The 25,948-nt window shown below is 43.4% G+C and overlaps 1 protein-coding gene across 1 annotated transcript; it reads left to right on the top strand.

Moving 5' to 3' along the window:
• The first annotated feature begins 272 nt into the window (after nt 1-272).
• Nucleotides 273-24,261, top strand: dhrs3b (dehydrogenase/reductase (SDR family) member 3b). Its single transcript, XM_054784641.1, has 6 exons — nt 273-748; nt 18,421-18,564; nt 18,803-18,922; nt 19,653-19,891; nt 21,530-21,655; nt 21,731-24,261. The coding sequence occupies exons 1-6, from the start codon at nt 554-556 to the stop codon at nt 21,813-21,815; spliced, it is 909 nt and encodes a 302-aa protein (XP_054640616.1). The 5' UTR covers nt 273-553; the 3' UTR covers nt 21,816-24,261.
• The last annotated feature ends 1,687 nt before the right edge of the window (nt 24,262-25,948 follow it).

Raw genomic sequence — 25,948 nt, 5'->3', positions numbered from 1 at the left:
ATAAAAGTGCACAACAACAATAACAACAACATTATTTAATCTGGTTGTTAGCTGTGGTCGTTGTTTGGAAACGAGCTAAAGGACCGCCAAATTGCAAACAAGGAGAACTCCCACCTGGCTGGGACAGACCCTTGGGGGCGCGACCACTTTTTTTGGAGGTGGGGGGGTGGGGCCGCAGAGACGTGAAAGGGGGCGTGGTCGGAGGGCCCACACGTCCATCCCCAGCAGTGAACGTGTCAATCAGGATTAATACCCCCACCTCCTCTGCAGCCTGCCCTTGGCTCCTCCAGGCTTCCATGTGCGGGAGGCGCGCGTATAAAAGCGGCGCACTGCGATTTGCGGAGCGCATACAAGATGACCGCAGTGGCCCGGAATAGTGCTCCATGACTTGTGGAGGAATGAGCCACCATGCACCCACAAGACACGTCCTCGAAGTCCTGACGCGTTTTTAATCACGCTCTTCTATAAGTGCGAGGCTGCAGCCTGTAGGCAGGTGAGACTGTTTTGCAGCAAGTCGTGCTTTTTTTTTTTTAATCTTTGCACAAACATTACCATGGAGCTGAAGAGCGCTTGTCGAGTGCTCCTCTTCCCGGTCCAAATGCTCTTCTACGTGGTCCGGTCCACGTTGTCGTGGCTGGCGCCGAGCAGACGGAAGCAGCTGACCGAGGAGGTGGTGTTGATCACCGGAGGGGGACGCGGCATCGGGAGACACCTGGCCAAAGAGTTTGCCAAGCAGGGAACCAAGAAGGTAAGACCAGGAAAAAAGCAGGCACTTGTTGCACTTCTTTTTTAAGTGAGGGCAGCTTCCTTCCCCTCCTCGCACCTTGCTCAACTAGTGTCTGCGTTGCACTGCTGCATGAGCAAAAGCAGGGGTCATGACCTCTGCAGCCAGACAGCCGACACGAATTTTTTAGCATTGGCGTATTACACAACAACCAGGGTCACACAAAGGTCAGGATCCGGGGGCGGCATTTTATGTGATAAACTGCAGCAAAGACATGACTTCCAGCCTGAGGTGGATGGAGGAGGTGCACCATCAAGAACTTAAACGCTTGTTTGTGGTCATGTTCTTAAAACAACCTACAGGACACTTCATAAGGTACACATGCCCGGTCCAAAATGGTGTCGGCATGGTGATATTATTGCCCTAATTTGATTGACACAATTTTATTTGTTTTTGTGGTTGTAGTTTATTTTTTCCTTCTCATACGTCACTATAACCAAAATATTACAAACAGTTCTCAGTATGATGCAGTTTCTGACAAAAAGTGTGCAGTATTGTTTTTGTACAAGCTAGTCAGGCTAGTGTATGTTTTCATGTTGGAAATTAAGCTGATGATGATTAGAAACTGATTGCAGTGGCTTCAAATTTGTGAAAGTGGTCATCGAAAAAGAAATGATGCAAATAGTCTTTTTGAAATGATAGTGAAGATGTGGAGTTCCATAATCTGAGCTTCCCATACATTATTATTTTTCTGCTTGGCCTGCCACAAATAGATGTACCGCTACCTCCTACACCCTTGCTCAATAACACATAATGGGACTTCCTGTGAATGCAGCTTGTCATTGCAATTGTGTACAGTAGGTGGCGGTATGCTTCTTAACACACTGCATATGCGCCATGGTCTGCCAAAGAATAAGAAGCCATAGCAGGAGTGATTAGTGTTGCCAACTTAGCGATTTTTGTCACAATATTTAGCAAGAGCCCTCTCAAAAAGCAAGTAGCCAGAAATCTAGCGACTTTATCTGGCCCTATTGGAGCATAAAAGCATGTATCTTCTCAACGAGCAGAGGTTGCTCTCAAAGCACTCATAGGCGGCTTTGTCTTGTTTGTGATATTTAAAAAAAAAAAAAAAAAAAACGATTAAAGAAGTGATCGAAGAAAGTTCAAGTGTACTTCTAATAGTGCTCTCAGGGCATTGAATCCATCGCAGCTGGACTAAATGTTGATTCAATGTCTTGAGAATAAAATGACCTGGAGGAATGAGAGTATTCACAGGCATATTTCTAACAGAGCTGCAACAATTAATCACTGAATTGATGATTAATCGATTATCTAATTAATCAAGTACTTTGGTATTTGATTCATTGTTTTTTTTTATTTAAAAATGTGTATATCCTCTAATTTCAGCCTCTAAATGTGAATATTTTTTAAAAAATTCTTAGTTATCCATGAGAGCAAACCTATTATCTCTGGGTTTTAGGCAAAGCAAGATAATCACACACATCAGCTTTGACTTTGTAAAATAGTGTGACATTTTTGCCCCTTTTCTGATATGTTGTGCACCAAACCTCTGTTTGTTTGGTTCATATTGATTCTGTCCGTCTAGGGCAGGGGTCGGCTCAAAAGAGCCATTGGGGCCCCTTTCTACCAAATTAAATCCACTTGGAGCCACAAAACCTATTTGAACACTAAATTGAATTTAACGCTGCAGATACAATTTTCGTAAGCGTATTGTCACGTTCCTTTTCTGTCTTTGACAAGCCACACCTGTTGCCACCTGGCAATTACTCATGTTTCTTAAACCTTTTGTTAAGCCTTCTCCACCAACTTTGGATCAACATTCACAATAAGTGTTGTAGCACGTTGATTAGTTCCAGTTCTAGGATCACTTTCCATGTCGCTTTAGTTGCCAAAGGTAGCTAACAAGCGAAATAGTTGACCAGCATCATGGTATCTCACCGAGTTGAGTCACCAGAAAACACTGCCCGTAGCACAGAACTTTGCAACGCTCGTGCGGCGTCAGAAGAGATGGTGTAGTGACGACACAAAAGCATAAAGCAGCTGGAGCCACAGCACAAGGATAAAAGAGCTGCGGGTTTGCAGACCACTGGTCGAGGGCCTAATCAATTACTTGGTTAAACAACAAGCTTCAGATTAATCAACTAACAAAATAATTGTTAGTTGCAGCCCTAATTTCTAAACTTATTTTCATGTTTTTTGCTGTCTTCCACAGCATCCATTGCAATTACATGCGCATGCATCATGGCCAATTACGCAAATTAGAAGATAATCCCGCCCACCACCACAAATAGATTGCAGTCCCGTGGGAAACACTGATGATGATGATACTCTCCTCATGATGTGTAATGTAAAATATCCAATTGGATGTCATATTTAAATTAATGTGCAAAGTTTTATCTCCCTACCCCCAACCTAGTCTGTCCATTTTTCACCCCCTAACAAGGAGCTGCCACTTGGGCTTGAAACGCTCCAGAGGCCTCCTCCTCTTCAACATCATCATGATCATCCTTCCCAGTTGATCTGGCAGTCCAGCGGGTGAACATTACACACTCGAGTGCCTCATGAGCCACGCGTGTCCCTTTAGCACTAATGTGTTAATACAGCTCGGCTCTGTTATTTCGCATCAGATGGGATTCATCATGGCGTTGCGGCGCATGGAAAAATGACTGCACGTTCTCAGAGATGTCTGCTGGTTCTAATTAAGTGTGCATGTGCGACACAGGCGCCGCATCTCTTTTTAGGTGTCAATTTATCGAAAAAGAAAGAAGTTGCCAGTGAGTTTTAAAAGATGTTTTCAGTGTGCAGCTGCACAACAAAGGAGGTTGCCATTCTTTTCAGTGCCTCATTGTTGGCTGCCACAAAGGTGTGAAGGCACTGAAAACAACACCTGCGCTAATGTGCACGACAACTACCTCCTGCCTGCGTGGATGCTAAGAGGAAACAGCAGGGCAATTTTGAATGAGGCTAACCTCTGATGTGAACCAGCGCCCACCCCCCTCTTAGAACCCCTTTGTGATTGTCAGCCAGAATTTCCTTTTTCCTCTTCCGCGGACTTCCACAGCGCACGGAGCTGATGAATGAATCCTACGAGATGGGACTTCAGAAGGAGAGCCAAGCTTTTCAGATTTGGTGTTGCAAAACAAAGCTCCAAAACAATAAACTGAAGAATTTTTCAGAGATGACATCCAAGTTCATTACAGTCATCGCAGGAAAGCGTTTTAAAAGGGACACCTCGGTAGCCTAAAAAGTTTTTCACGTGGCTGGAAGATGAAGCCAAGCACAGTGCTGACAACAGGTTTGTGTGTGTGTTGTGCCAGAGGCGGGAAGCACACCACTCCCAGCTGGGTATTGCCCTGCAACTGACCTTGCTGTCTCTGCAGTAATTAGACAGCGGCAGGCGACTGCCTCCTGAACTCCTGCTGCCCCCTCTGTGTGCCGCCCCTCCCTCTCCTGCAGCCTGAGTGGAGTGGGTGTGAAATTTTAAGGGAAAAAAGGGAGTTTTGAACTCACCCAGCCGCGCTTACCTGATATTTTGACATTTGTTTTTGACTCATTGGCATAATTGGTTCTGAGCTGGAAGATGAATAGTTAAAAAAAAAAAAGACAAACTAAAAAGAGAACTCCCGTAGTTACTTTTTATATTTGATGTTTTAAAGTTGTTTTGTTTTTTTATCACACATGCGTTCAGTAAACTTTCATATCTTACATCTGGTCTCTGGTCTATTTCACATCATTATTCCCACTCCTTGGGCCTTATAATATCCACGCTAACGGAATCGCGTACAGAATCACAGAATTGGCCAATAAAAACTGAATCGATATCTGGAAACTGGCCTCATGTGAATGAAATTCTGTCATCGTGACGTTTGCGTGGTGAAATATTTACCGTACGCTCTTTTCAAACATAATCTGGCCCGGTAGTGCATCAGTGCATTGGTCTGTACAAGCGTTACAATTCACTTTTATTGCAGAGTATTTATCTGAAATGAGAAGAGAAGGCGTTTGCAAAGGTAGGTTGTATTCCTTCTGAACAAGCCGTATGCACACAGGAAACCAATCACAGCCTTTCCGGTCCATGTTGCCATGATGTGCAGGAAGATTTGGTAGGAGAGGAGTGAGCCACAGACACAGAAGCGTAAACCACGTTTTACACCAGACTTTCCCCTCCTTTACCTGTCCTCCACTGGCCCGCACTCGCACTGCTCTACAGCAATGACTATACAATGCTTTATTCTTGACTTGGTGGATTATTTTGAGTCCTCCTGTGTATTTTTATTGTGTAAGGTGACAGTTCCCATGAAAAACAAGTATGCTGGGGAAATGGAGGTGCACAGCTATGGCTCAAAACATTCAAACAAACCGGACTCGAGCATCAAGTGTGCCCAAGCACGGCATGGATTGTTGAATGTGAGTGTGCCCCTATGTGGCGTATACTTGGGTTGCGTGTTTGAGTGATGGGAATAACGTGAATGTTGTGTCAGCATGTTATCTTGTGGTTTGACATTCATGAATGAACGCTACAAAAAAGTATTGTATGTATTTCAGTGGGGGATTGGTAAAACCAGCATTTTCAAAAACATCCACGTTGAGACACTTCTTTGGAAGATATCACCCTCTAAGATGCCGTGTTCGTATAAATAAGAGGACAAAACTGCAACTTAAAAAAATAATAATAATTTAAAACAGTTCTATGTTATCTGCGCTTAGTGGAGCTTTGCAATATGTTTTACACAAGCTTGAGTTTAACTGAAAATTGATTGCAAACTTTTTTTAAAGCCCTCATTTGGCCTTTTGTCAACAGGACAACAACATTTTGGAACTTAAAAACCTTTTGGAAGCTGGTTTCAAATGACAGTAATCCTCCGTTTATTGTGGTTAACTGGTTCCAGACGACCATGATAAGTGAATTTCCGCCAAGTAGGATTCTTTCTTTATAAATGGAATATTTTTGTAGTTATCGAGTAGAAAACTTGTTTATCATATTCTAAATACGTTTAACATTATTAGAGCCCATGAGATAACACCTGTATGTTTTTTGTCTGGGGAAAAAACCATGATAGCGTGAAACCCCGAAATTCAAACTGCAATGTGGCGAGTGGTGACTGTGCTCTGTTTTTGCCATGTAAACACGAAAAAAGTATGTGGAAACAAAGGACATTATATTAAGTGTTCAGTGTAGGCATGCACAAGGATATCAGATCCACAGATAATCTGTATAACAATTTTCCATCAAAGTAGTAGATTTACTACGCTACTGATGTGTCCAATGGAGTCATGTGGCTTGTATTCATACAATTCTAAAGCCATACCGACACCAACAAAGGCAGCAATTTGTGTGCATGCATGTAGGCTTTCCTTACAAAGTGATATTGCCAACTAGTGGCCTGGTATGCATACTACAGCATGCATGTTCAGTTGATTTTGCAAGATCTGAATGATTTCACTTGGTGGTGGTTGTATAAAAATACAGTAAATTAGGAAAATGGGAAAGAAATCGATTTACTGGTCAAATATGTCTGCCTGCGGTACCATAGGAAATGTCATGTTTGTACTAGGGTGACTTATTTCATCATGAAATACGTAAACATGCAAGCCAGCAGTTCTCTGCTAAGAAGAGTAATGGTGGGGTTGTGCAGGGTTAATTCAAAGTGCTTTCTTATTGTTTCCGTTCAATTTGGCTAATCCTTGTTTGCTCTGAGGGTCTTTGTGTGTTGTGACGACTGATAAACCTTAATGATTCAAATGTCGTTTTGAGCAGGTGAGCGCGGTGGGAGTGCTGACACATTAATGGGGTGTTTTTTTGGTCAGCTTTGTGTGTGAGACTGCAATCCCATTAAAAGCTTTCACTTATTTATCAGGACCTGTCTTCTGCTTATCTCAAACGGCCTTGCAAACGAAGCAAACAAGAAGCCCAATCAATGCTCAATAAGTTAGCAGAGGCTTGCTGCTGGTGCTATCCAATTTCAATGTTTGCTTAGTCTTTGAAAGTAGCCCATTGCAAAGGACAGCAACAGTAATGGTTGGCCTTGCAAAGGCTTGCTTCTCAATCTGCTCACTCGACACATTGGCAGACAAACTACCAGTTCACCAAGGCATATGATTGCACCTATTCTTCGTATCTTTGTTAAACGACCTTTATCTCAGTTATCCTATAGGTAGGTAGTGACCTTGAAAGTGTCAGCCCAAATATATTATTCTTTTGCTGGAATTGATGCAAGACGTGTCAAAAGACTGTAGTTGTGTTAAAAGATATGAAGTTGATGAGAAATGTTGTAGATTGTGCTAGAGGTTACCAGGATCTTTCAGAATGATGGTAAAGATTGAACGATACACGAAGGATATGAATGATATTTGAAATGTTTTAAAGGATTGGAAATTATTCATATTTCTCACACAACTTCCCAGTAAAACCGCATATTCTTCTCCCAACACCTCTTGTTGAGGCTGGTTTTTAAAACAAGTAAAAAAACGAGTATCCGATTATATTGGCCTGCATCTAAAATCTCCAATATTAGCACTCCAATACAAGCAATTGCCCACCCAAGCACATCTATCCAGCTGCAGCCAGATAGAGCTTGTGTGATCACAACAGTGTGTACTAATGTGTTAAAGTAGCAAGGAGTAGGGGTGATGACGGCCGTGTGGCAGTATTTTTTTTTGTTTACGGTAAGTCCAAAAAAAAAAAAATTGCACCCTGGTTGCAAAACCTGTCATGCACAAGTTTCCCATGGTGGCACAGAACAGGGAAAGTTTAATACGACCAACCTCATTGAAATAGCACCACACGGGATGCTCCCACTGGACGACAAGAAGTCATTAGCTATAACAGAAAAGAGCCAGCCCGGTCGGTTCACCGAGTACCTCGAACCTCGCTACCTTATGCCAAGCTGCCATTACATTGTCAATAATACTATAAACCAGATGCATAAAGAAGTAGATGGCTCAGTTATTCTCATATAGTACCTACTGTTGCTGACTATCCTGAGTAATATCACTTGATCAAGCCTTTTCTAATATTCCAGACTACGTACAATAGATGTCATAAATGTATGAATTATTCGTTCTGATATCGCATCTGTATCGACCGATAGGCTGCAGTATTGGTATTGGAAGTGAAAAAATTAAATCGGGACCCCCCTAATACGGTATCTATTCTATATAATGTATTAACTATGAATTTTACTAGTTTTGCAATAAAGTACATTACAGTGAAGTATTCAAATAATCTTATGTAATATCCCTTCATGGATCATAGTTTAGTAAATGAGTTAAATCAAATGAAAGGCTCTTTTTCTATATTTTGCATACATGCAACATGCACTTGATTGTGCTTGTCGTTTTTAAGAATATAAGACAACTTTCTCTGTTTGTAAATCCATATTTAAACAACACACTAACTGGTCCATGGGTCAATATTTATACATACAAATGTTTTCAGCTAATCTCTCTCCACTGCATCTTCCGTTCAGATATTAGCCTGAGTCACGGGCAAGCGGCCAAATGGAAACACTTGCGCCCTCAGCACTTTGCACACATTTTGAGACTTCCTGACCAGAAATGACAGGGCTCATCTGCTCAAAAGGCCGTGTAATCTCTTTGAGAATTTGTGTTTGGAGAGATGAGGAGGGCTCACCCGTTGATTTCATTACCTTTCCCTGACCCCGGAGACTGACAGATCTAATTGCCCAATCACTGGTACACCTCCCCCAGCCTCACACCCCGCCTCCACCCGGCCTGTGTTCTGGCTCAGATGACTGGCTCTTCATTTGGTCTTGGGGTGGATGAAGAGACAGTTCATTCACACAGGGGCAACCCACCCCCGCTGCACACACAAGCCTTTAATCTCGCTCAAAACTATTTGTCGGACTGAAAATGGCCTCTCTGTTCTCTCAATGAAAAGAGCGTTGCTTATCTGCACAGTTCACTGAGATCTCTGTGCCAGAAATATTGTGCAATGCATACAGTGTTTTGTTGCCATGACGAAGCATTGCGTTACATGTGTTTTCTGTATTGTTTGTGTAGCCGGGCTGCCAGTGTATCCGCAGGTCCCGGCTATACTGCGTTGTGTTCTGGTGCACGATGAAGGGACACAGAGATGGCTTTGGAACAGGAGTTTATTCCTGCAGTATGGTGGAATCTGCAGTGTGGTGGAATATACAATGAGGACATGCACGTGAGCTCCTCAACAGCAACAGGCCTGTCAGCCAGCACAAACATGGACTCAAAATGTAAAGAAAGTAAAGTAAATAACAAAGGTCATGAAATGACATGAAATAAATACAATACATAACAATAATGCAATTCCATTAACTTAAATACACATAACTGAAGCACAAGAAACGGAATAAAAGAAATAAATCATTCAATGTAAAACAATATACCTGCAGTGTGGTGGAATATACAATGAGGACATGCACGTGAGCTCCTCAACAGCAACAGGCCTATACAAGAACAAGGCACATTCAGCACAATGCACGCTCACGCACACCCCACCCCCAATAAGAGAAAAACGTGGCTGATAGCTAATTAGTTAGCTTGCTCTCCCACAGTCAAAAACACCCCCAAAACCACACTACACGACATATTATTAAAGAAACATAAATAAGTAACAACAGGGGTCCCATTAGGTTAATATAAAGCAATATTTTAACCACTGAAATGTTATTACAAAACTTAGTTGCTCCCACACCAACGTACCTGTCAGCCAGCACAAACATGGACTGACTGACGACGTGAGCAACAGTATGACATCCCCTGAGCCTTCAAAATAAAAGCTCATACCATGGCAAAGGAAATACGAAAATAAAGTTACAGATGTTAAATTATAACTTAAGAAGAAACCAAAACAAAGTAGGGATTTTGGAGAAATTAACCCATAAATAAAAACATTACAGACATGATAATACATGTTTTTTTCCGCATCTGTTACATTCACCCCTCCTTAATTTCGCCAAAATCCTAAACATTTTAAGATAACAGCATGCAATAAATCAACCCATATCACGGGATACAATGTTCACACATACCCAAACCAAGATGACCTCTGCAATCACAGTCCTTAATACAGCATAGAAAGCTACTTACTAAATAAGCTCAGAGAGAACAGGAGTTGATCAGGCTGCTGTTTCTCCTAGTGAATGTGGAGCCTTTTACTCCACATAAGATCTTGGCACTAAATACCACTGTCGTGAACATGTCACCACCAAACAAAGTACAAAACTACAGTATTGCCATGGGTTTATAGCCATATCAGAACAAATTCAACAAGGATTGAGATTTCCTACTAAACCCCTCCACTAAACCCTTGGAAAGTGGCTTCTGCACCATATTCTCTATCAATCTGTTAACTGCTTTAACAACCCTGCCCGTACGTGTCCTAACAACACGACCCTCAGGCCCTGAATCTTGGGCTGGTGGAAGACCACCACTCACTGTTGCGGGCAAGATGTCACAAGACCCTGTCTCTCTCATGTTAGGGACTCCTGTCAAGGGGCCCTTATAATCAATGACTACCTGTGACTCCGAAAATCCACTAGGACTGGGTGAGTCTTTCAACGATGAGACCTCCTCACTTTGTCCCACGCTCCTGTCAACTACAGAGTCGGTCTGGGAGTCTTCGCACATCATGTGACCAGCGTCTCTGATTGGAAAACATGACATGTCATTCTCTTGTTCTGACTCCATTTCCTCTTCTAGTGACTCACTGTCAGCATTAGATGACCATCGCAGCCATGATCGAGTCCTATCCACAGAGTTTTCTTCTGCCAGACCATTCAAAGTGCTGGGTGGCCTATACGGAGACCCACCGTTCCCATCTAAGGCAACTGACTCAGCTTCTGCACTGGTCTGGTTAGGGAATGGTAAAAAGCTCACGTCCAGTATCAAGTTCCGATGCACAACTTTGGTCTTCCCAGTCACATCTTCGATTCTGTAGATATGGGTTTGGGGATTGCAATCAATGATTGTATAAATTGTTGGTTCCCACTTATCAGCCAACTTCTTTTTTCCCCTTTCTGCTTTGTTGGCAAGCAAGACTCTATCTCCAACATGCAGACAAGTGCCCCGGACCCTTTTGTTGTAACCATCAGCTTGATGTAGCTGCTCTTTTCGTGCATGTCTCTGGGCAATAGCAGCAGCTTCATGAAGATTTGTCATAAGTTTGCTGGCATAAGATCTGCTGTCAACCACATTGGCATCCTTCAATACCTGCTTGAAGACCATGTCGACTGGGAGTCTCGGAACTCGACCAAACATCAAATAAAATGGAGCATATCCAGTTGTTTCATGCACTGTGGCATTGTAAGCAAAAGTCAAGGTTTGTATCTGCTGTGCCCAATGCTGTTTGGCTGCTAATGGCAAGCAACGTATCATACTGCCAAGCGTTCTATTGAACCTCTCAGTTTGTCCGTTTCCCATGGGGTGATATGCTGTTGTATGTGACTTTGCCACCCCTGTAAGATTGAAAAGTTCTGATATGAGATTGCTTTCAAAATTGGCTCCCTGATCAGAATGGATCCGCTCGGGAAAACCATATATGCAAAACACATTATCCCACAACTTCTTTGCAACTTGTTTTGCCGTCTGATTTACACAGGGGAAAGCATGGGCCATCTTAGTAAAGTGGTCCGTTACTACCAGAACATCCACTGATCTCTGTTTGCTGTCCTCAGCGCTCCAAAAATCTATACACACCAACTCCATGGGTGCGGAAGTGTGGATGCTCTCCAAAGGAGCCCGTGCAGCTGGTTCAGGGGTTTTAGCGAGAATACATCGCTGGCAGCATTTCACATATTCTTTAATGTCTCTTTCCATTTGCGGCCAGAAAAAACGTTGTCTGGCGAGGTGTAGGGTCCTGGCTTGCCCTTGATGACCTGCAAGGTCATGCACACCAGAGAGAGCCTTGGTCTTCCAAATAGCAGGTAGGACAAACTGGTACCTTGTGTGTCTGGTCAATGGATCTCTGATGAGTCTATACAGGACGCCATCTTGGATTTTCAGATGGTGCCACTGCTTACATAGTGCTCGTGCCTTAGGAGCTAACCTACTTCTCTCCCTCCTAGATGGCTGTTTTCCGCGCGCCACAGATAGCAGGACCTCCTGGATGTCTGGATCTGTCTCCTGACTGCGCCTGAGCTCTTCTGAGGACAGAGCTGACAGTGTGTCATGTCCTGAGGGCACCATCTGGGGAAGAGCCTTGATAAACTGAACGGCCCGCGTTTCTGCGGCCTTTTCCCAGTCAATGTGAGCCTCGAGCATGGACTTTACATCAGACGAAGTGACACCCAGGGTGACATGACCAGAATCATCTGTCTGAAGACACTGAACTTTGCACCGAAAAACATCCTGCACTCCTCCTTCCTTTGTCCCATTAGCCTCTGCCAAGAGGTTCTCATATGACTCACTGATCAGCCTTTGACTCACTGACCGGGTAAATGGATCTCTACTTAAAGCATCTGCCACGATATTCTTTGTTCCGGGGATATGCTTGATACTAAAGGTGTATGGGGACAACTTGGCCACCCACCGTTGTTCGCACGCATCGAGTTTCGGTTTCGTCATTATGTACGTCAGAGGGTTATTATCAGTCCATACTGTAAAACAGTGACCCTTCAACCAATGGCCGAATTTTTCACAAACACTCCACTTCAATGCTAAAAATTCTAAGCGGTGGGCAGGGTACCTCTTTTGTGAGCCAGTGAGGGTCTTGCTTGCAAAGGCTATTGGACGAGCCTTGGTCTCTCCCTCCGGTATCTGAGACAAAACTGCCCCAAGACCATCGAGCGAGGCATCGATGGACAGGATCAGCGGTTTAGTGAAGTCTGGGTGAGTGAGGACTACACAGTTCAAAAGCTTCTCTTTGAGACTGACAAAGGCAGAGTTGCAATCATCAGTCCAGTCAGCCGGTTTAAGCTTTCTGAAGACTCCTGACTTTCCATTTATTTTACCAACCTTTCCCCTCCGTTTTTGACCTGCGGTGAGAGCAAACAGAGGCTTTGCAATTGAAGAGCAGTTTGGTATGAAGTGTTGGTAGTAAAATACCATCCCTAGAAATGACTTTACTCTTCGAATTGAAGGTGTGCATCCATCATCCTCCATCAAATCTTTCTTTGCCATTTTGACAATGACTTCCACTTTATCAGGATCAACAGCGACTCCATCTCCATCAATGACGTGGCCAAGGAATTTCACAGACCTTCGGAGCAGGTGACATTTTTTTGGGCTCAACTTAAGGTTGTGCTCTCTTAATCTCTGGAAGACGATCTCCAGCCTCATGAGTGCTTCTTGTTCCGATGGGGCAAAGACTAACAGATCATCAAGATAACATAGCAAACTGCTGAAGTTTAAGTCCCCAAAAATGCTCAGCATCATTCTCATAAAGGATGCAGGACTATTACAAAGGCCTTGCGGCATCCTGTTATATTCATGCAAGCCCAGTGGTGTTGTGAAGGCGGTATACTTCTTGTCTTCCTCGTGCATGGGCAGGTTATAAAACCCTGATGTTAAATCCATAGTGCTGAAGACAGAGTTCCCGCCAAGGGCAGCCAAACAGTCAGCCTGATGTGGCAGAGGGTGAGCATCCTTAATGGTCCTTGCATTCAGCCATCGAAAATCTGTGCAAATTCGGAGGTCGCCATTCTTTTTCCACACCATCACTAGAGGGGAGGCAAATTCACTCAATGATTTTCGAATGATTCCCTGCTCTTCCATCTCAGTGAGGACTTGGCGCAGTTTTTGATAATGAGCTGGAGGGACTCTGCGGTATGGGAGGCGGAAAGGACGGTCGTCTGTGAGTCGAATTCTGTGCACAAAGCCCTTGGCTTCACCACAATCCAGGGGATGTTTTGAGAAAACATCCTCATATCGCTCCAGCATTTCCAGCAGTTGAGTTTTAGTAGAGTGGCTCACCTGGCAACTATCAACATCAACATCTCCCAAGCCAAGGTTCTTCAACTTCTGTTTCGGGTCAGTAGTAGCAGTACTTATGTTGTTTTGATCATGCTTTACTTCATCTGTGTCCTTCTTTCCCTGACAAGAGCCTTGAAACAGTGTGAAGTCTTCAGCGGCAATGCATGGAGAAACATCTGCTATCTTACAGTTTCTTTTCAAAGTGACGGGTTTTTCAGTGATATTGGTCACTTTCATGGGAGTCCAACCATCTCCCCACAAAGGTGTGACCACTCTGCCAATAACAATGCCTCGCGGGACACACTTAGCAGTTGTGTGTTCCACCACCACCGTGCTACCAGGTGACATTGGGACATTACTGGGCAACCGACCCCACAACAGGTATTCCTGTTTAGGCTGTAGTGTTACTGCCTGGGTCAACTTAACTGTGCCCACTTTATCTGGTACATCAGTCCCTCTCCACCTTGTCAGGTTAGCCATCATCTCCAGAAACTGCTCACACTCTGCAGACTCCTGTACATTGCAAGAGATAAGTTTCCAATAATCATCATCGTTCTTCATTTGATGGACTACATACTTCAACATGTTAGTGCCTATGATGATCTCATCTTTCTGTCCCGCAACTACCAGGACTGGAACCATGCACTTAACTCCATACAATTCCACTTCCAAGTCATACATGCCCTTTGGAGTCACCTGTACTCCCCCACAGCCGACAAGGATAACACGCTGTGTCATTTCTTGCTGTTGCGTCAGGATGTTCTCTGATACAAGTTTCTGTTCTGCCACTTCACTTATTGTGCAAGCCATTGATCCAGAATCAAGCAGTCCTCGCAACTGAACAGAACCATTGATTGTCACTGCAGCATGAAATAACTCGCCATACGGGTCAACTCTGTGGATGTTTTGAACTATGACTGTGCAATCATTTGGTATCATTTTACATACATTGGCATACACTTCCTTCAAATCTTCAACACATTTGAGGGTTGTTTCTTTGGTGCTCACACGTCCCCTCTCTATATGTGAGCCATGTGGTTTAAAGATGACGCACCTTGTCCATCTCTGGGTTGAGACTGAGTCAGATTGGGTAGGCCGTTCTGTCTTGACCTACGCTGTCGGCATTCTCGCTTCCAGTGACCTGGTCTGAAACAGCTCATGCAAAGGTTTTCCTGCCTGCAATGCATTGTGGTGGAATGATCCATGGCCTGGCAGACTTTACAAATCCTTTGAAAGACACGTGATTGTTCCCTTCTAGGTTCTGTGGCCACTACTGTATGGACTTTCTGCTCCAACACACGATCCAGCAAGCCGATGAGTGACTGAATGCAAGTATTCTCTGCTGGAGAAGTGGACGACAGCCCTGTCGCATTCTGTTCAACAGTGAACTCCCTCACCTTTTCGACAGTTACACCTTCCGGGGTTAAAATCTGAGCATGGGCCCCTACCTGCCTGTGCGGTGATGGGCGACGCATTTTACCTTGGGTCTTTGTTTTGGCCTCTCTCTGATGTTCTATGAGGTGTTCCTGTATCTCATGTGATGTCCATTTCTCTGCTGTTCTACACTTGAGAACACTTGAGAGTGCAGTGTCAGGACAGTGTTTTACAAACATCATGGTGACTTCATGAGCAGGGTCCTCAATATTCCTACCCTGTCTCCTTAGACACTCATCAGCCACATCCACTGCTTTGTTCAGGCGGATCCAATAATCCATTGGACCTTCTCCTGCCAGAGGTAATGTGTTGTAAAAATCTGCAAGGGGCATTGTCGAATATGTTACCTCACTGAAATGCTGCTTAAGAATATCAAAAACAAGCTTGGGGTCTTCAGCAGGCTTTAAAGAAGGGATACTGCGGAGTGTGACCTTTACAACATCTCGAGCCTTTCCCATCAGTTTCGACGTTACCTCTTGTGAGTGTTCATGTGTTGGAATGCCCCTTTTCCTCAAATAGACATCCATAATTTCTTCCCATTCATGTATTGTGTGCTTATCAGTTCCATCACCCCTGAAATGTGGTGGCTCTTTGACATCAGCTTGCATCACAAACTTCATTCCAGTCATATTTAACTCAGGATGGGCCTCGGCTATATTTGCACTAGATGTGGGAGTACTTTTGTCATTCTGACTACCTGCAGTCTTCTGTATCTGATTAGCAATGTTCTCACCAATTTGGTGGGCTAACTGTGTTATAAGGCTTCCTATGTCGGGGGAGTTGCTGCTTCCATCAAACCACTGTTGCCTGGGAGGAGATGCATCAGCGTGCATGTGGGTTAAACATGGTGTACTGAGACCAACCACTCCAACTCCCCTCCCCATGCCTGTAAAACTAGTGACAGACTTAGGTTCATGCTGTCTTGGTGTGAGGCTATCATGGTTCGCGCGAGTGGAAGATAAAACTGGGTGACCCACCATACTAACACCCTTAAGTGGAGTTGCATAACCTCCCAAACCCCGACCTCGCCCAAGACTTGTATGAACACTGTCATCATAGGTAAGCAATCCCTTACCAGCCTCACTGTCTGCCATTGTAGCCAGTGTGTTCACTTTCATCTAGTGACAATATAGAAAGGCAAATGAAACTTATTTTACATACACACAAACAAATTCGCTGAATTCAGGTTCATGGAAAATAAAAAATATCAACAGTCCTCAGTGGCTTCAGTGTGTAATCTATATATACTTTTTTCCAAAATCTTTACAGTGTCCCTACTGTACTTGTTCCAGCAACCACCGGTGATCACTCTGACGATGATCTGAAGAGAAGAAATCCGGGTCACGGCACCAATGTAGCCGGGCTGCCAGTGTATCCGCAGGTCCCGGCTATACTGCGTTGTGTTCTGGTGCACGATGAAGGGACACAGAGATGGCTTTGGAACAGGAGTTTATTCCTGCAGTATGGTGGAATCTGCAGTGTGGTGGAATATACAATGAGGACATGCACGTGAGCTCCTCAACAGCAACAGGCCTGTCAGCCAGCACAAACATGGACTCAAAATGTAAAGAAAGTAAAGTAAATAACAAAGGTCATGAAATGACATGAAATAAATACAATACATAACAATAATGCAATTCCATTAACTTAAATACACATAACTGAAGCACAAGAAACGGAATAAAAGAAATAAATCATTCAATGTAAAACAATATACCTGCAGTGTGGTGGAATATACAATGAGGACATGCACGTGAGCTCCTCAACAGCAACAGGCCTATACAAGAACAAGGCACATTCAGCACAATGCACGCTCACGCACACCCCACCCCCAATAAGAGAAAAACGTGGCTGATAGCTAATTAGTTAGCTTGCTCTCCCACAGTCAAAAACACCCCCAAAACCACACTACACGACATATTATTAAAGAAACATAAATAAGTAACAACAGGGGTCCCATTAGGTTAATATAAAGCAATATTTTAACCACTGAAATGTTATTACAAAACTTAGTTGCTCCCACACCAACGTACCTGTCAGCCAGCACAAACATGGACTGACTGACGACGTGAGCAACAGTATGACATCCCCTGAGCCTTCAAAATAAAAGCTCATACCATGGCAAAGGAAATACGAAAATAAAGTTACAGATGTTAAATTATAACTTAAGAAGAAACCAAAACAAAGTAGGGATTTTGGAGAAATTAACCCATAAATAAAAACATTACAGACATGATAATACATGTTTTTTTCCGCATCTGTTACATTTGCACCTGATCTTCTCACAGTCTTCAGGTCATGCCCACACCAATGCTGGGCTTTTATACCTGAATGAATGTCTCTTATTTACTTTCCAGTTTTAGCTCCTTCAGGTCCAAGAGCACGAGGATAGGACCGGTATTGTTCTGATTGCCATTTGTCAAGGGTTACACAAAAATGACTACATGACTATCACTTCGGTCTTTTTGGCCGTGATGTTTCTGCTGATCCTGTATAAGCATGATGGTCAAAGTCGACCTGGCAATTTTCTGCCTTTTGGAGGCAGTGTCGGAGCCGTAACATGAAAGGAAATGCCATATTGCCGGGACAGGGATGTGATGTTTAACACCTGACTTCTACTTCTCTGTTGTGTTGAAAGCGATTGTCTCTGTACGACAAGTCTTGCGTAAGTCACATTATACGCTGATGTCATGGAAAAATCTGATTTCGGAATGCTGTGTGAAGACGCACGCAGTTAATATGCTGCTTTGCTTGGTTCTGGTAAGGGCCTATCCACATGGGAACGTTTTCAGGTCAAAAAGGGAAAGTATTTTATCATTTCAAGCTTTCATTCACATGGCAACGGCATTCTGGGTGCCCTGAAACTGTATTTTTTGGAAACGGCTTCCAGAGTGGGAAAATCTTACTAAGCCGTGTTTTGGTTGCCGTGCAGACAAGCAAAACACTACTTGACATGGCAGCCGTCACGTGACTAGAAGTGACCGGTTGGGTACTGCTGCCGAAAAGCCAATATAATATTTGAATATTTCGACTGGCGTGACTCCCTGTCGACATTCTCCTGATATTTTTTGTCTTGTACTCCAAAGTGACGCGCAGAAGTAATTCCACTCTGTCGTCAGTACAAACAAGACGATGAACCTTTTGCGCTCATGTGCACTTCGAAAGGACTAAAATGTTCTAGTGCTACCTACTGCTTCAGCATACAGTTGACAGCCGACAAATATGCTTTGGTCTGTTATTTCCCCCCCTGCAGTGGGTAAAAGTAGATGATTACTCCTGCATGGTTTTATTATTGTGTTGTATTACAACCTCTAAACATGTCAATTTTGCGACAGGTGATCTTGTGGGGCCGAACGGAGAAATGCCTCAAAGAAACAGCTGAAGAGATCTCTCACTCGGGAACAGAGTGCCACTACTTCCTGTGTGACGTGGCCAATCGGGAGGAGGTTTACAAGCAAGCCAAGGTTGTTCGAGAAAAGGTACTCCAGTTTTTTTTTGTTTTTTTTCCCCCCTTCCCAGCCTTCAAGCATGTTGGCCCTGAGCTGCTCCATCTCCCATCTGGCGTATAGATTTATACTTCAACTGAAATCTCGCAGTAAGAGCGGAGAATGTTGATGACAGCTCTGGTGCAGCGAATGTGCATTATCTCATGAAAGCAGACATGCAGCACATTTGCCAATGTTTTGTCTTTTTTCCTTCTCTCTTTCCGGGGTTCAGGTGGGAGATGTTACAATACTAGTGAACAACGCAGCTGTGGTCCACGGCAAAAGTCTGATGGACAGCGATGACGACGCCCTTCTGAAATCGCAGCACATCAATACGATGGGCCAGTTTTGGGTAAGCAGCGGGTGTCATCTCCAGAAAGCTCCTTCCATTATTTTTGCCATGTCCGCTTTCAAGTCGTTTCTTCCGATTTCGTTTCAGGACGTTGTTCAACATTTCATTTAATTGTCATACAAGAGTAAAAAAAAGTTATATATGGAAGACTTGTTCATGGACATATGTGTAGTGGAATTTGCCTTATTTCGTCATCATTACCATTTTCGTCTTTATCATTACTATCATCACTTCGAAAAAAATGAGTTTTTTAAAAATGAGAATTAAATTCAAATGAAATGCATTGTAACTGCTGTGGATGGCCACATTATAGCATCACTTTGTACAAATTTTATTCCGATGGCTAATACAGTATGCCCTTTACGCCTTATTGCTAGCAAAATGATTGCTGATGCTAATTGTTATATTTTAATGTTCAACGCTAGGAAGTTGGCTTGATGAAAAATTCAAAACAAATGTCATGGTGAAAACAATATTCATTTCCAATAGGGAAAAACTGTAGAAGACACTATCATTATGATGGATCCCAATGTAACAATGTATGTCCAAATAAAGTAACCATTACCAGTATTATTCTAAATGGAATTCATAAGACTGAAATATGCACACAGAAATGCAATTATTCCCTGAATGAAAATAACAAAATAATCCATTACTTCAGTCTTGGCCACTATATTTCATTCCCCTGTTTTTTCATGACCTTCTCACCCTCCCTTTATTCTTCTCCCAGACCACAAAGGCCTTTCTGCCACGCATGCTGGAGCTGCAGCGTGGCCATGTCGTTTGCATTAACTCCATCCTGTCGCAGTCTCCCATCCCTGGGGCCATAGACTACTGCACCTCCAAGGCATCGTCGCTGGCCTTCATGGAGAGCTTGACGCTGGGTCTGCTGGACTGTCCTGGCGTTGGCTGCACAACAGTCCTCCCCTTCCACACCAACACTGAAATGTTCCAAGGCATGAGAGTCAGGTGAGAATCATAGACCTTGCAAAAACAAATATCTCCTCCACAAAAGGCATCCAACCCAGTCTTTAATGTTCTATCCTCTTGTTATTTGCAGTTTCTCCTCAGTCTGTCTCGGCCTTAGATAAGACCGTGGGGTTCCAAAATAGTTTAGTATTGACTCTGACACTGATTGTTTTTAAACTTTCATTTTAAAGGGTCAACCCAAACTATCCCACTTGTCAGTACAGCTTTCTTACGGTAAATAAATACAACAGTAAGCCTGCCTATACTCATATGCTATTGAAGTTTAGAAATGTTGAACCGACCCGAACGGAATTGTACTACAGGTTGGAAATGTGGTGGTAGAACAAACTTATCCACAGTCACATTTTGAGGGGCTAAAAAGTTGATAGGCTAACTCCAAGTTATGCCACAGCAATGAAACTTGGCATGAAATTCAACCTTTCTTGATACCAACTGCATTTTCCTTTCACATAAACTCTCATTGCATGGCTAAATCAGGACTTTGAAAAGTAGTACTGAAGACATTTCATGAATATGGATAAAATTTGGCACTGGAGTGCTATCGAATATCTGCAGAAAAAGGGGTTAGCTCCCAAGAAGATTCATTGTGACGTGGTTGCTACATGATGACACCATGCTCCAGCTGTGCAAAAGTGGGCAGCTGAATTCAAGAGTGTTAGAGGGAGCCTTGAAGATGACCCAAGGTCTGGAGGTTCTTTCACAGACACCACGCAAGAAAACATCGACCGCGTTCACTACATGGTGATGAATGACAGACGTTTAACTGTTAATCATATAACTAATGCTGTAGGCATTTCTCGTGAACGGCAGAGTCCATGCAGTGGAAACACCCGTGTTCTCCCTCACCAAAGAAGGCGAAGGTGGTGTCACCGGCATGGACAGTGTTGGCCACTGTCTTCTGGGATGCAAAGGGCATTGTGTTCAGTGACTACCTTCAGAAAGGCCAAAATGTCAATGGAGAATTACATACCAACTTAATGAGGTAGCTGCAAAAGGCAATCAAGTCAAAACGGTCTGGAGAAATGACCAACATGGTCCTGTTTCACCAGGACAATCCTCCTGCAAGTTTGTTCTTGCAATACGTACTATGCGAAACTGCTTTTAACTGGTTGATCACCATCCATCTCATGATTTGCCACCACATGACTATTTTCTGTTGTAATAGATGTTCTACAATAAAAACACTTTCCGAGGAAGCATTATCGGGCCAAAGATAAGGTCATACCTGCTGATGAGGGATTTTTTTTTTTTTTTTTTGAGGCTCAGGATGAGAACTTCCATAACACGGCAATCCAAGCACTGCAACAGAGATGGAAGAAGTGTGGGCCGCAGGGGAGACTGGGGAAAAATAAACCACATTTGGTGAAATTGGACCACTGAATTATGGCTAGCTTATGAACTTTTCAGCCCACCCTCGTAGACCTCAAACTCACACACTGAACTTGCTCCTGTGTGCAAATCAAATATACTCAAGTACGGGTTATGATGTGATGATGAGCCATCCATGCATTTTTTTTTTCTGCTTATCTGCATACAGGAAATGAGCTATAGATCTTATCATGTTTGTCCGATTGGTTGCCATTGTATCGTAACCCCTTTGTCGTTTCCCCTCATCAGATTCCCCCAGCTGTTTCCACCCCTCAAGCCTGAAGTCGTTGCCCAGAAGACTGTGGATGCAGTCCGAGCAGATGTGGCGTTTCTCTACCTGCCGTGGACTATGCATGCTCTGGTCATTCTTAAAAGGTGAGCTCATGTCCCATCTAGCACATTTTCTTTTCTTGAATTTTCTTCAATTAATCTCTGGTCTTTCTGTTCCAGCTTCATGCCACAAGTTGCACTTGAAGAAATTCACAAGTTTACGGGGAGTTATACCTGCATGAACACATTCAAGGGGCGGACATGAGCCTGAACGCGGCTTCAATTCAACCCTGGCAACTCTTAAATAAGGGAATATGGACCTAAAGACATTTAGAGGTGCTGGAGATGTCATCACAAAGACAGAAGGGACATTTGCAAAGTGCCTGCATATGCAGGTAGAACTACATTTGGACTGAGGGTTCACCCTGGGCACCTGTTTGAATGTCAGGGGATGTGTGTTTGTGCACATTGTGAGTGATGCCCTGCATAGGTGTGTACCTGAGACACTTGTTTTAGTCTAATTTTATGTTTCCTATTTTGTTCAGCTTCCTTTTATTTGTATTTGCATCAAGTCAAGATAATAAAATGCAGTTCTAGAGACCAACCTTCTTTTTTGTTTAAATGGAAAAAGAAAATGTCGTTTCATCTGTAACACTGTGATAGCAGTTTTTGGATGGGCAGGGAGGAGTGTGATCAGTGACTGTGACAGGAGATTGTCAAAGACGTAAAATAAAGGTGGGGGGGTTCAAATGCTGTCAAAAGGAATCGGGTGGCATTCTCTTGAAACGTAATTATCGTTGAACACATGGGTCAAGACCTTGTCATTGCCATGCTGGATGGTCCAAGATGTATTAGGTGCAGTTTTTTTCCTCCAAGTCTCCACTTCATCTCATGCACCACAATGGCTATTAACACTATTTTACAGGGGAAAACGTCAATGACTCGATGTGAACACTGACCTAATTTCTGCTTGTTCCCGCTAACTAGTATAATTATGTCAGCGCAAAGATCAGTGTTCAATGAAAGTGTTTGTGCTGCTTGTTGGTAAACCAAACACACAAAGGTCATCATTGAAACCAAAGGCCAAGTATGGGTTTAAATATTTACAGTCAGGACAGCATCAATAACCGTGAACTAATGACTTAATGATCATCAAAGTTTATCCAAGTAATGTGTTCAATTAGGAGGCCTGAAGATGTCCTCATCTTCTTGTAGATGATTTGGTCCTCATCAACCTCTGGCCTTTTGGCACTTGCTAGGGCGGTTCACAGTGGAATGTGAAGCAACCAGGATAAGAATCGCACCCACAAATCAGAGGGAATAGTCCTCAGTCAGAAAAGGGTGGGTTCCCATGTCCAGGTTGGGAGGAGTTCAAGTATCTCGATGTCTTGTTCAATTCAAGTAAGGAAAGTGCTGTATGGGTTGTGACATCAACAGACTAATGAATGCTTTGTCCACGGTGATGTGGCCGCTGTACCACAACACCATGCTGAATTTACTGGTTGCCTGAGGGCGGTACATGATGGAATTCATGTTTCCTTCCATGAACCACAGCTCCCCAGTGATGACATCACTCATACAGACCCAGTCTTGGTACTCACTTGTGTTGGCAGCTATTTAGAAAAGAATTGCTGCGTATTGAGTCATTTTGAGTGGACTCTTCTAAAATATATCAAAGTTTACTTTCTATAGTATTGCTGATATAGTAAAAATGCTTGCTGAAATATGAGAGTTGTACTTGGGAGCTAATGAACGTTCCACACTTACTGTACCTATGGTCACAAGCTCTAGTAAGTGACCGGGAAGATCCGTTTCCTCTGAAAGGTGGGACGATTTGTCATCCAGGGGACACTAAAGTAGAGACACTGGGGTGACTTGGACATGCTTTTCAGATATCTCCTAGATGTATCACTGGCCCTGTGAGGTCACACTGGCCTGGGGTTTTCTCTGCAACTTGGACCATATATGGGGAAGTAAATGTATGGCTGGAGGGTACACAGAGCCCACACTAGTGGGATATTGTCAGAACTGTAGTTGTGCAATTAGACATTAGATGTCTGACAGCGCCAGCGTCTGGTGTGACATATACTTGTCAGAGAGCAACAACTGCTGTCAACACAAAAGGGTTGGAGAAGTGAGTCTTTGTTGTAAAAAGTAACACCCTATCCTGGCATTGCGGGAATAAATACCCTTAGGCGTGTGTTACTCAGAAGCCGTAAAGTGTGCAGTCGACTTTCCCCATTTAGTGCAATTTATACAAAACAGCAAGAAAAGAAAAAGCTGTCTTATATGGAAATGACAGGTTTCAACAATCTCATACCTGGGCTAAAGTTCAACCAAGAGGCTGTATAGTCTGAGCCAGCTCCTGCACCCTTAGATCCAGGCAATTGTGATCAGTAGGTGACCCTCACTGGGTGAAGAGGAGGAGTGGGGGGGCCTTGGAGAGTCTTCCTCAAGGGCCTGTTTCTCATTCTCGGGCTGAGCTGTTGCGAAAGTGAGCCGGGACCAAGCCTGTTGGGATGGAAGTAGGTCGGAGAGGCACGTCGCTCACATACGCTGGAAGAGGAGGACTAAAATGGTTTGAAATCTCCCGGGGCAAGTTCAGAGCAAGGTTAGCCAAATACTGAATAAATCAAAGGAGGTTTGAAAAGCCCTTTTCCCTGCTGAAGGCCTTCAGCGCCAGGGTGACTGACCTAGTGCAGGTGGAGGCAGAAGATTTTTTTTTTCGGTGGGGTGGGGGGGTTACGTGGGGGGAGCACATTGCTGTTTCAGCTGTGACTCCACAGTGTTTACGCTTGGCATTTCACTTTTATTTAGGACTGGACTGCCTGCACATATGTGATGCATTTTTGCTCTGCTCCAGTGTTAGTCATTTTTAAAAAGGCCAAGATGTGAGGAAGCTAGACATGCAGTCCAGATCGCTAAATTGTTATGTGATATCAAAGAACTGTTCTCTTTTTCATGCTTAAAAAATGTGCTTTCCTGTGTTCTGCCCACGCTTTTTTATTTAGGCAATCCTAACTTAAGGGAGTCTGTATATTTAGATGTTTCAGTCAGTCCTCCTTATCCATTGAATTCTTACATCATTCTCCATTAACCACAAAATAGCCTCACATTAACAAATATAACACTTGTGTTTTTTGTTTTTGTTAATTAAACGCTGCATGTTTTTATTTTTGTTTGAGTAAAGGACTGTTCCCCCCGCCCCAAACCAACATAAAGTGCTTTTGTTAAGAGTTCAGCCTCATTTTGGAATGTTTATTGCTGTGTAAACCTTCACTGAATTACACAGAGCAGTTTCTCATAGTTTGGCATTTATGCACAGTGGTAAGTTTCATGGCTGGTGAGGCGCTGACTCCTTTGTTTTTTTTTTTTTTTAGAAATGTTAATACATTTTGCTCAAAAAGAATAAGAAGAAAAAGAAGAGAATCATTCACTTTAGTTGAAAAGATGTTTTCAAATACTTCTTAGGCCCATTTACAACTGCTGGCTTTTCCTCTCTATGGAAGGAGGGCAGTGTCAAGCACCTTCCGGCTCACCGGCTCACGCATGCCCCCACCCCTTCAGGATGACGAGAGTATTGCAAGTGCCTCCTGTAGATTTGACATATCTATGTATTTGTTGTCCAATCAGCAAAAATAAGGTTGTCACACTTGATTAAAGACATTACATGAAAGTCATGGTGTGTAATATATTACGGCCCGCATGGTCAGGAGATCGGGAAGATCTGGGCATGTCTGTGTGGAGTTTGCATGTTCTCCCCGTGCGTGCATTGGTTTTCTCCGGTTTCCTCCAACATTCCAAAAACATTCATGTTAGGTTAATAGGCGACTCTAAATTGGTATGAATGTCAGCGTGAATGGTTTTCTATATGTGCCCCATGATTGGCTGGCGACCAGTCCAGGGTGTACCCCGCCTCTGGCCCGAAGTCAGCTGGGATAGGCTCCAGCATGCCCGCGACCCTAGTGAGGATAAGCGTCACAGAAGATGGATGGATGGATATTATTACCGACATGCTGACAAACAGAAACTGGCAGGCGCCATCCTCCGGTAGGCAGGACTTGCGCAATAAGCCTCTCTTAGGTTTCTGGCCTGTATTTGATCAGGATATGCACAATTTCAGTGATTTTTACTTTGAGAAAATATTCAAAAGGATTGGAATCATAAAGAAAATACATTTATAATACAATTAAATTGACAAAAAAAAAAATATATATATATATATATTGTATTGTATTGTACTTTATTTATCCCACAGCGGGGAAATTCACTTGTTACAGCAGCAAGCAAGATACGCAAGTAAAGAATACATAGTGACATAGTGGCTACAACATGGTTCAGGTGGTGCAGGTGTTGTAGAGCCTGACAGCGGTCGGTATGAAGGACCTGCGGAACCTC

The sequence above is a fragment of the Dunckerocampus dactyliophorus genome, chromosome 8, assembly GCF_027744805.1.
Source record: "Dunckerocampus dactyliophorus isolate RoL2022-P2 chromosome 8, RoL_Ddac_1.1, whole genome shotgun sequence".
In the NCBI taxonomy this organism is placed as follows: Eukaryota; Metazoa; Chordata; class Actinopteri; order Syngnathiformes; family Syngnathidae; genus Dunckerocampus; species Dunckerocampus dactyliophorus.
Note: the sequence above shows the minus strand (reverse complement) of the source record. Positions and strands in the feature narration are given on the sequence as shown.

What these genes read in the sequence shown, in the direction of transcription:
- dhrs3b (XM_054784641.1), top strand. Translation starts at nt 554, where the DNA reads ATGGAGCTGAAGAGCGCTTGTCGAGTGCTCCTCTTCCCGGTCCAAATG. An exon ending in CCAAGCAGGGAACCAAGAAG is followed by an intron (nt 749 to 18,420) that starts GTAAGACCAGGA and finishes ATTTTGCGACAG; the next exon opens with GTGATCTTGTGGGGCCGAAC. An exon ending in GCTCTGGTCATTCTTAAAAG is followed by an intron (nt 21,656 to 21,730) that starts GTGAGCTCATGT and finishes TTTCTGTTCCAG; the next exon opens with CTTCATGCCACAAGTTGCAC.